Raw genomic sequence first — 12,081 nt, 5'->3', positions numbered from 1 at the left:
ATTGCTCCTCTTGCCATCTCAAAATGAATCTTCATGGTAAGTCCAGTTTCTCATTCTTCTGCAGTCCAGTCATGCCTGTGAGAAGGCAGTGGATCTAATGTAATTTTATTCCCCATTCAGGTGTAAACTGATGCTGTATACAAAAGAAGTTGCAAAAATAAAACCTTTCAGATAAAACAATTTATAATATATATGTGGAACAAATTCTAAAAAATATATGTGGAACACTTTCAAGTTTTGGAACTTGAAAGTGTCAGTAGAGTTTAAAAAATGTCAGTGGAGGTAAGAAGATATGAAATCCTCCTCCATTCCATCTTACGGTCTCTGAACTATCTCTGGTCTCTGAACTATCAGTTAGTTACTGATTCCAGCTGCTGTGTGCAGCAAAAGAGATGATTATAATGAAAAGTCAATTCTTATACTTACAATTAGTTGAGCACAATGTTTCCATTAGCATGGTTTCAGACATAAACCTATTATTTAAAATACTCTACAGTATAATTATGTCTGTCTTTAGTTACAAAGTGACTCAGCATTGGCTTGATTTTTGTGCAGCAAATGTGTTCCAGTATTTTCTTCTTTGTCATTAATCATTACTATTAAATCATTAATGGCCGTTAAGCAAAATACATCTTTTTGAGGTCTTAAGTTAGGTTGTGGTTAAATATGAATAACTAAGAGTGTAAGAAACAAACAAAAAGTGTGACATCAATTTCATATATCTAGATAATCTCAAAAAGATTCTTGTTCACTTGGGGGAGGGATAGTAGTACAAAGGGGAGAAATTAATTAAGAAATCGGTTGTTATGTCATTGTGCCTCCAAGTCAATTCCAATTTGTGGCAATCCGTCTTGTAGATTTTTTGTTGGGAGGGGAGAGGACAAGATTTATTCTAAGAAGTTTTGCCATAACCTTCCTTTGATCCTTGAGAGAGCTGTGACTTCTCCAAGGTTGCCCAGTGAGTTTCCATGATGGAGCAGTGTTTCAAACCCTTGTCTACTCAACACTTAAACCACTACAACATACTAGAGCTCAAGAATCCAGGTTTGGAAATACACATTTGGAGTATTTATTGATGCATTATGCCCCATCTTTAATTATGTGAGATATAACTTTTATTGCTGTACTCTATTATGCCACGTTTTCTTATGGCAACTAGTAAAAATCATCTTTTCAAATACAGTATTATTTTTAATACTTGGATTATGATAATAAAATTGTCAATCAGTAGAAGGAATGTGTTATATTTGAAACCTTGATTTTGGAAACCATTACTTAATTTTAAAGGCCTGTTACATATTGAAATTTCTAGGAGATTTTTTATATATTTAGCATGGCACAGTTAAAACTGAAAACTCATAGAAATGGTGGGAATAGAGAGAATGTATTAATAATTTAAAACTTTCCCCAGCTTTTTTGTGTTCTCCAAATGCTTTTTGTTTTATGATTTTTCAGAAAAGATGAGCTCACCAAACCAGCTGCCTAACAAAGAGAGTGTCAAAACTGTTGAGAACTCAGAAGAACACAGCTACAAGCAAGGGAAAAAGATCCGAGCCACCTTAAGGACAACAGAGAGGGATCACAAGAAAAACGTACAGTGTTCATTCATGTTGGAATCGGTTGGTGGGTCCTTGCCAAAAAAGTCCATTCTAGATGTTGATCTCAATAAGCCTTACCTCAGCCTTGGCTGCAGCAATGCAAAGCCTCCAGTATCTGTACCTGTGCCTATAGCCAAAACCACACGGCAGACTTCCCGAACTGATTACCCAGCCGACCGCCTGAAGTTCTTCGAAACCCTACGGCTTTTGTTAAAGCTTACCTCAGTTTCCAAGAAAAAGGACAAGGAGCAAAAAGGCCAAGAAAGCACTTCCTCTGTTGAGTTAAACCGATCCAATGAATTGATCTGGCTTGAACTACAAGCTTGGCATGCAGGCCGGACTATTAACGACCAAGATTTCTATTTGTACACAGCCCGTCAAGCGATCCCAGATATTGTCAATGAAATTCTTACTTTCAAAGTGAACTATGGGAACCTTTCTTGTATAGAAAATGGAGCCAGTCTTAATGGTACATCGGGAAGACTGTGTAAAGCAGCCTATGGAGCTAGTGCTGTGGGCTACTCAAGCTACCATGAACACCTCCATCGACAGCGGGTCTCGTTTGAACAAGTAAAGCGGATAATGGAGCTGCTAGAATATGTAGAAGCACTTTATCCATCTCTGAAGGCCCTTCAAAGTGACTATGAAAAATACGCTGCAAAGGATTTTCAGGACAGGGTGCAGGCACTCTGTCTTTGGTTAAACATTACAAAAGACTTAAACCAGAAACTAAGGATTATGGGAACTGTTTTGGGCATCAAGGATCTCTCTGACATTGGCTGGCCAGTGTTTGAAATCCCCTCTCCTGGTCCGTTCAGGGATATGGACCCAGAAGATGAGGACAGGGAAACTTCAGGGGCTTGCACAGAGGAAAGCGAAGATGAAGAAGAAATCTCAGAGGAGAGTGTGGAGGAACTCAGACAAGCCATCCAGAATAATTTTCCTAGTAGGCCAAATTTTGACTTTGAGGCACAGGATCATTTGTCCAGAAAGTTTGACAGGCTTGAATCCGAGGATGACTCAACCTGCTGGGTTGTCACAGAGTGCAGTGGTGAGGCCGGCTGCAGCAGACACTGTTTGACCTCTATTTATAGACCATTTGTAGATAAAGCACTGAAACAAATGGGGTTACGAAAGCTAATTTTAAGACTGCACAAGTTAATGCATGGTTCCTTACAAAGGGCCCGAATGGCATTGATAAAGAATGATCAGCAGTTGGAGGTAGGTTGGGAATGTAGATGTGTTAGGTGGATGTTTTCTCTGGTATCATCATCACATGATTGGTTGATGCTGTTGTTCCTCTTTCATTTATATCCCATGGTTTTCCTTCCATGCTGGAACCCACAATGTCTTACAAAATATTTAAACCAGTGCAGATTAGAAAGAATACTACATAGTAGCTGTTTTAAAATGCATCCAAGATTCCTGTGCAATCTATAGAATTTAAATAATTGAAGACTTCATTAAAAGACAGCGCATAAAAACCAAAAAAACAGCACACTATTTAAAGCTCATTAGAGTCAGGACCTAAAAGTCTGTTGGTATGGAAAGGTTTGGAATGAGAGCAAGGCTTGAAGAGTGTGCCAAAGACTGAGAGTAGCTGGCGAGAGGCCCTCTTCCTTGTTCCCATCTCAAGGCTTTCAACAACGGTTCTGTTCTATTTTGCCCTTCAGAATCATTTTTCTGCATATTGAATATATGTAAACAGTTGTACTGTGATATGAATTGCCTAGCTAGTGAGACATCTTAATTGTGTAATGTGTTATGTGAACTATCATATGTAAAACCATAATGTGGTATGCCAGTTTCAGTCACTCTACTTTTAGGTGAAGCCCCATGATAGCTGTACAGTGGGCCTTATGCGTGGAATCTGTTCAGTTTTTAAAAAATGAATTGGCACAAATATTAAGAAACTTTATTATATTTGTAAACTCTGTTTGAAATGAAATGGGTCAAGAGGAGTTCTGTTACTTTTCTGTGCAACTTGTTCCATGGATGAAACAATTTATCAGAGTCTTTCTTCTAATTTTAAGAATTTTTCTTGTATTTCAGATACAAATTTATAGACTGTTGTTTTACCCACTTGTTGCTTTTGTTTTAATTATGCAGTGATAACATAAGATATGTAACAGTGGTTTTTACAGTGTTATACTTTAATTTTTTTATATAAATATTGCAATGACCAGAGAAGGGAATTATATGACATGCTAAGAAACATTTTTAAAACTATTGTATTGTATGGAAGTGGGGTTTGGGACTAAACAAAGGTTTTTAGAAGATTAAGGTACTGAATGAATAACTCCAGAATAACTCACCTTTGGGTCCAGGTGTTAGAATAGAAAAATGTAATAATAATAACAGCATTTAAAAGAGCTCTTTAATTGAGAAGATTAAACCCAGGTATGCCTGCTTTTCTTTTTTATACACATATTTGTTTATTTACTTTATTTTTATCCCACCTTTCTCCTGAAAATACAGATTCAAGAAAAGTAACAATAAATAGGACACAGTGCAAACGTAAACAATCTAAATACGTTAACACACACACACAAAATAAACCCTTTGTGTCATTAAAATTTAAACCAGTAAACATAAAAATATTAAAATGTATTTTTGTTTTTTAGTAAATGTTTTGGGCAGCCTGTGTCAACTAAGGTGTGTTGAATAGTCATAAAACCAATACTTAGTAAAAATATATTTCATAGTACTTTATGTCCCTTCCTTAAACCTGGTCCTGTCCTTTGAAGTTATATTATGATGAAGAACAATAATTTAACTGCCAGTGGACAAAACAACAAAACTCGGTATGTATTGTTTAAGGCGACGGGGGATGGAGAACAATAGTGGCACATTGTCTAACATCTATAGTTTCTGATTGTTCTTGTTTTGTTGGTTTAAATTATACACTTCTTCAGAAGAGGCAAGATATAAGAGAGACTGCTGGTATTATTGCTTAAAGTAGGGCACCAACTACACTGACTCTTGAATGCAACTGAAGTTAGCTTGAAAGTGCTGTGGTTATACAAATCACACTGCAAAACTGCAATGTTGTACTCTTTAAACTAGGATAATCAAAGTCATGAATACTCCAAAATAGAGTCCGTAATGTTCATTAGCACATTCTAGTGTACACATTGCATGGCAAAAGCCACTTCACGGAATACAAATTTCTGTATGAACACCTGAAGTGCTATACTGATGCACATTCTTGTGGAGGGAGTTGAAAACAAAATGGATTCTCTGAGGCTGTCAAGCTGTACTGTAGATCCTGAACTGGTTTGAGGTCAGCCTCTGTTGGTGCTTAATCAGGATCCAAGTCTCAAAACTGGTTCCATAGAGGCAGGGGCGGCTCAACCCATTACGCAGAGTAAGCATTTGCAGTATAGTTGATTTTGCCCAGGGGCGCTCTTGAGGCGCTCTTGGGGGAAAATAGACCTTGACATATGTGAGTTGTAGTTACTGGGATGTATAGTTCACCTAAAATCAAAGAGCATTCTGAACTCCACCAATGATGGAATTGAACCAAATATGGCACACAGAACTCCTATGACGAACAGAAAATATATATCAGTGATTGGTTGGGCCACCTCTGCATAGAGGACAGTTTAGTCATCCACACCATGAAACCTGTTTCTGCTGTTGCACTTTGGAACTGACCTAAATGGTCAGTGTTGAGATACCCTAGGATATGTTTATGCAGTGTAGTGTCCCATGAAAACTGGGAAGGAACTTCCTTGTTCAACTGTGCATTAATACCTGGTATCTTAGGATACTTGTGTTGTAAGTGTGTTTGTAGAACGCACTTAGAACATTGCACAACCTTGTCAGTAAGCATCAGTTTTAATGTCTAATATCTCTGGTGAAAAAAAGGATGTTGCTGCTCCCACTCACTTTACTAGCCATTTTTTGCTGCCAAATAACCCCGAGGAGGGTCTTTAGAGGTAACTTTTTTCCAAGGCTGCCTTAGGCCTGAGATAAGGTTTGATTTACATGTTTCTGTCTATGTTAGAATAGACAACCATATGCTCTCCAGATTTAGGAGTAAAATTTTCATCATCCCCAACCAGTAATCAAGGATATTGTTACAACATACTTTCTTCCAGCTAATACAGTTTATTTTTAAGTTGACCCCAGTGGAAATGTGCATATTGTTAGATTTTTAATTTCACCTAAATCTAACCATTGTTTTGGGATGCATTGAATAATTTGAATTGAACATTAATAAATTAAGACAAGCCTGCAGTGTCACTTTCAGCTTTTACAGGATTTTGACAGTTTATATAGCTGTTTATTTAGCTTAGGAGCCCCCGGTGGCACAGTGGGTTAAAGCACTGAGCTGCTGAGCTTGTTGATCGAAAGGTTGCAGGTTCGATTCCGGGGAGCGGCGTGAGCTTCCGCTGTCAGCCCTAGCTTCTGCCAGCCGAGCAGTTCGAAAACATGCAAATGTGAGTAGATCAATAGGTACCGCTCTGGCAGGAAGGTAACGGCGCTCCATGCAGTCATGCCGGCCACATGACCTTGGAGGTGTCTACGGACAACGCTGGCTCTTCGGCTTAGAAATAGAGATGAGCACCACACCCCAGAGTCAGACATGACTGGACTTAATGTCAAGGGACTACCTTTACCTTTATCTTATTTAGCTTATTCACATTTCACTCTCAATGGAATTCTTTGGAGATATTTGACAGATTTGCATTAGGCCACTCTTTTGAGTTGTGGTGTGTAATGTGCAATTTACTTGTGTCCTCTTTCTGCATTCTTATTTAGTCCAGTTTTCTTGCTGTCTTGAGAAACAGCTTTTTTTGGGAAGAGGGATTTTATATCATCAGCCCACAATCTAGATTCTTTTAATACACCGCCTAACACTTGCATGTATTTTATTGTTTTGTATTGCTTATCAATTTGTTATAGTGTGATTATGAGGATGTTCAAATGCTCTGCAGGTACCCAGCAGCATGTGTGCTATACTTTCTGAATTGTGGCTTTCATCTACAGCAGGGGTCCTCAAACTTTTTAAACAGAGGGCCAGGTCACAGTCCCTCAAACTGTTAGAGGGCCGGATTATAATTTGAAAAAAATATATGAATGAATTCCTATGCACACTGCACATATCTTATTTGTAGTGCAAAATCCACTTAAAAACAATACAATAATTAAAATGAAGAACTATTTAACAAATGTAAACTTGTTAGTATTTCAATGGGTAGTGTGGGCCTACTTTTGGCTGATGAGCTAGGATTGTTGTTGTTATTGTTTTATGCCTTCAAGTCGTTTCAGACTTAGGTTGACCCTGAGCGAGGGCTGGGTAAATGACCTCGGAGGGCTGCATCCGGCCTCTGGGCCTTAGTTTGAGGACCCCTGATCTACAGCTACAATGCTACAATTTTGTCAGGCAACTTTGATGGATTTCTTACAGTGGTTTTTAAAGTTTTGTTTGAGGAATGAGCATGGGGAAATTTTCCCCTAATGAGCTGCTAACTTGGAGTTGGGAAAATTACTTGTAAACTGTCTGTTTTTTATTAGTTTTCAGAATATCCAGATCCCATTTTATGTTCAGATTACGTGCAGTTGTCAAATTCTCCGCCTTCTTCAGATCAAAAATGCAGTACTGTGTCATGGGAAGAACTGAAAGCCATGGATTTACCATCTTTTGAGCCGGCATTTCTAGTTCTTTGCCGAGTCCTCCTCAATGTTATCCATGAATGTCTCAAATTAAGATTGGAACAACGACCTGCAGGGGAGCCATCTCTCTTGAGTATTAAGCAGGTACGCCTGATTGGTTTTATTGGTAAAGCTAATATTCGTCCAGAATACATTAATAACTACCTAGTTGGAGGGAAATATACTTAAAAGTTTATGAAGGAAGACATTATTTGAAGGTAATGCTAACACATGGTATATAAAATCCTTTCTCTTATTAAAGGTTACACTGATGTCATCTGTCATTTTGCTGAGTTGCTTACTATTATAAGCAATTAAATAGAAAACGTGTTGTCATTTCTGTTTCTGGTTAAAGTAAGGATTGTTACTAAGGTTTTTGTGGAAGACATGCATGACCATATCTTAGATTAAATGTCTGCTGAATGAAAGGGAGTTAGGAGAGGCATCCATTTTATTTAAATTTAATAAAATTAACACCCTAATCTATGTTAGCAGTTTGAGTTATTGTTTAATTCTGCATCCAAACACTTTCATTTTCAGAAGACCTACAATCCGAGTTACAAGCAAACCCCAATGTATTCTTTTCTCTATCAAATATTTGAGATTCTCTCTGTTTCTTCTGATATATATGGCTTCTAAAGACACAATAAAATATAGTAGGCCTGTGTCATTTTGAGAATGGATGAGGAAAAGATTGAAAAATATTTGGCATAATTAAGGACTATAGAAATGCACTGTGATCAACTAGCTATTCTGCAACTGTACATTTTGTTTTGCTTGATCTTATGCCACAAAGGAGCTGGTGTTAATGCCAAATTTCACAATTCCGAATAAGAAAACATCAAATTTATTGCTATATTTATGGACTATTTCATTACAGTTAGTGCGAGAGTGTAAAGAGGTCCTGAAGGGTGGTCTGCTAATGAAGCAATATTATCAGTTTATGTTACGCGAGGTGTTAGATGATTTACAGAAGAACAACTGCAACATCGACTCTTTTGAAGAAGATCTGCATAAGATGTTAATGGTAAGTAGTAGTTCCTCATAACTTCTAGTATCTCAAGCCTAAAATCTTGTCCATCTGACTTGATATCTCTTATAATCTTTAGTTCGTTTTCTCTAGTGATAAGCTTCTCACTTCAAATTTCATGATTTGGTTTTTTAAAACCACACATCATATTATTGGGAATTCTGTGTTAAGATTGCACATTGGTTTGTGTAACATTCTTCAAATGCTATAGTTATTATTCTTACTAAACATGTGTGAGCAGATGCCTCTATAATTTCAAAAAGAAGAGGACCGTCCTTCCACTCCATGCATCAGATGAAGTAGACTTAAATTGATGAAATCTTTCTCCTAGTCTCAAATGTGCTACAAGATCCCTTTGTGTACAGATCCAGGCTGAGACGTCTACATTTTTGAATTCCATCCCAAAATAAGGAAGAGTTCCCTATATTTCTAATATATCCCTGTGGGTGTAATTTTGGAATTACAGGGCTGAAGAGCAGCATGCTTCCAAAAGGGACGCCTAGGGCACAGAAGGCTGCATGTCTTCTTTCCAGGGAGAACATAATGCCAAGGTATACAACAGTCTGGTCCAATCTGTTAGCCACAGAAATGTATCCCCTCCCCTCTCCTTGCTGAAAAAAACAACCACTCTCAATAATTTTTAGTAACTTTGGAGCTGCAGAACTGGAGGAAAACACAATCTAGTCTCTGCCACTTATCAGGAGACTAAAGATCAGTTGGAGACTACATCACTCTGTCTCCAAGATGGAACAGTGTGATAAGAAGGAGATAAGCTAGTCCCTATTCATCATCCAGTGAAACTGCAAATGCTTCAGTGCATGCTTTCCACTCCCTTTTTTTTCTTTTGGGACATGTCCTTGATGATGTAAAACCTGCCAATAAAGCCAATTTGTATGGCACTTTGAAAATGAAAGGTACTTTATTTCTTCTTTATAGTCTCTGTGATTACACACATATGGGTTTACTGTGCCTGTGCAGACTCTAACGGAAAGCTTCCCATTCTTGAATTTTCAAGTTTTGGTAGTAACGCTGCCCACTCCTTTCCAGGGCATAAGAGGCACCCTGGCCGCATTCTCCTCAGTTCCTCTGGAACTTAGCTTGCGTGAATCACATGCCTTTCTCCAAAAAGATGTTGACGACACGCTTCAAGCGCTATATCTAGGGTGCGTCAAAGATCCCGGATTCTGATGGCCATTCCAAGTGACTTCTCTGTCTTGGAGAGAGTCATGTGGCCGGCTTGAGCCAGCATTGCCAGACCTTCACAGCCCAGGCTTGCAAGAACAGGGTGTCCAGGCTGAAAGCACTCCTGTACCAACAGGCCATGGCTCCACTGACCTCTACAGCTTCATTGATGTCAGCGCCATTGACAGACCCTTCCAAGGGGTCAAGCTTCAAAGAAATCTAGGCCACCGAGCCTGAGGCCTAATCTGTCCCTGCACTCGATATCATTGAGAGCGCCATCAAAATCGAGCTTGATAGCCTCGTTATGGTTGGCTTGATCGATTCTGGCCATGCCACTCTCTTAACTCCTTCATGAGGCAATTTGAGCCAACCCTTTGACTTTTGGGTCTCATTACAGATTGGACGAGGTTACACACGGACACTCCCTTTGGCAGACCGATCCTTTCCTCTTGCCTAGCCACCAGGGCCGACTATGCCCCACCCAAGGGTTAATGCCCCTTCTCAGTTGTAAACCCAAGCCAGTGATAGACCAACACGTTTTTTCTGTAGTATAACACATGTGTTATTGAGAGTTTTCATAATGTCTATATTAAGAACATTGTAAAGCTTCTTCTCTTGCTTATGTGCTATTGCATATGATGCCTATTGTTGCACTAAGTTGATACATTCATTAAAATTGTTTGTACTGAAATATATTTCTTCCTAACTAAGAGTACCTTCTGCTGTTGCCAGAAAGGGTTATTGTTTCCATATGGTACTTACTCAATCATTGCCCTGGTGGGTAACGTGTTTTTTGCACTGCAGTGTTATGCAGTTTTCTATTGCTATGTGTCAATAAATGTTACACTTGGTTTACACATTACCAGATGCTGGTTTGACATATGTCCTGTCTACTTATACCTCAGCTTGCTCGTCTCCATATGTGTGTATTCACAGAGTCCATGAAGAAGGACAAGTTGCTCACATATAACTGTTTCTTTGAGTGGTCATCTGTGAATTCTTACACCCGTGTACTATGCAAACTTCCTCCTTCTAGCTGCTACTTGCAGCTCAGGAACTGAGGAGCATGGGGTCAGAGCACCTTTTATGCCCTGGGAAGGAGTAGGTGGGATTACTGCCAACTTGAAAATCAGAGGTTGGGAATACACAGAGGCCCACTTGAAGAAACACAGTTACAGGTGAGCAGCCTGTCCTTATAATGATTATCTCAATAACTTAAGAGAGACTGCTATTTTTAAAAAGGGACCCAACAAGGGCCTTACTTCCAAGGACTATAAATATTAATGGTGTCATTTGAAAAACATGGATAAAAATAAAGGTGAGTTATATTTTGGCTTTCAGAGTGGTCAGAAAAAGACTCATTTTTCCTGGAGCTCTGGATAAGGGGAAGTCATATTGAAACTAGGAATCCACATCCAACATTTCTCATTGAGTTCCTCACTTGTGTTGTTTTAATTTACTTTTTAAACATTTCCTAATCTCCATGAGAAAATTATTAATTTCTGTTATGAACTTGGAAATGAAAACATTCAATTTTAAAGGATGGATTGCTTTGATTTACAGATTTCTTGCAGCTATCTCTCATTCATCAATAGAATTTGGATTGTTTTCATTACAAAACTGTGGAAAGTCATACCAGCTTCACAGACATAATTACTAAGGATTGAGTTCTACTGAATTCAGAGGAACTTCTAAACATATATAGATCAGATATAAAACATGATTCTGCACATAAATGGATATTTGCTTAGAGAGAGGATAAGAAAGTATGTAAGGCATGTTCCATTTCATAAAGCTATCAGCGTATTCTCTATAGGTTCTGCTTTTACTGTAGCACATTTTTGAGTTTATGAGCACACTTTGAAGCTATCATCTAATTGGCTTTTCCTCACATTTCAAGGTATATTTTGATTATATGCGAAGCTGGATCCAAATGCTGCAGCAGTTACCTCAGGCATCTCATAGTTTAAAAAATCTCTTGGAAGAAGAATGGAATTTCACCAAAGAAATTACTCCTTATATACGAGGAGGTGAAGCTCAAGCTGGAAAACTGTTCTGGTAGTTATTCTAATTCTCATGTTTGTTTAGCTTTGAATTAAATTTTATTAATAGGAGATTTAATACTTTTCAAAATTACAGGTAATCCCTGTGTTACTAACATCAACCTACACAAGACTCCTAGTTATTAACAGGGGTGAGACAACAGAGAAATCTGCCTCTAGGAAGGGAAGTTCACTCCTATGAGAGTTATCATGGGGATGTCTCGACTGAAGCTTTATCACAATCCTTGTTTCCACAACAAGCCAGATTTTTCAAAATTCAATTATCACAGGAACAGAAAGTCAGATGAAATCTTCTGAACAGGGGCACAGATAGCAAAATATTTTTCTAATGTAAATTGCAATGTAAATATATTTGTTCTGATTTAACATGCAAATTCAACTTGAGAACAAACCTACAGAACTTGTCTTGTTCAGAACCCAGGGAATGCCTGTAGTTGTATTTGTGAAGTTCTAGTACATTAAATATATAATTAGAGTTTTCAATATTTAGAGGTGTAAAACTTCTGGAAACTTTAAAAGATCCCCTTTTACTGAAAAAAATGATATT

At 38.1% G+C, this 12,081-nt stretch overlaps 1 protein-coding gene across 5 annotated transcripts in view; it reads left to right on the top strand.

Moving 5' to 3' along the window:
• The window catches only part of MAP3K4 (mitogen-activated protein kinase kinase kinase 4), a 68,010-nt gene that overhangs the window by 28,966 nt on the left and 26,963 nt on the right, over positions 1-12,081 (top strand). For all 5 annotated transcript variants that reach the window (XM_060753681.2, XM_060753683.2, XM_060753680.2 and 2 more), the window contains exons 3-6: positions 1,456-2,819; positions 7,122-7,364; positions 8,140-8,286; positions 11,372-11,529. In XM_060753681.2, coding sequence (XP_060609664.2) covers positions 1,456-2,819; positions 7,122-7,364; positions 8,140-8,286; positions 11,372-11,529 — 1,912 coding nt within the window. The remainder of the gene's footprint in view (positions 1-1,455; positions 2,820-7,121; positions 7,365-8,139; positions 8,287-11,371; positions 11,530-12,081) is intronic.

Source organism: Anolis sagrei, chromosome 1, assembly GCF_037176765.1.
Source record: "Anolis sagrei isolate rAnoSag1 chromosome 1, rAnoSag1.mat, whole genome shotgun sequence".
NCBI lineage: Eukaryota > Metazoa > Chordata > Lepidosauria > Squamata > Dactyloidae > Anolis > Anolis sagrei.
This window is presented reverse-complemented; position numbering and strand designations above follow the sequence as displayed.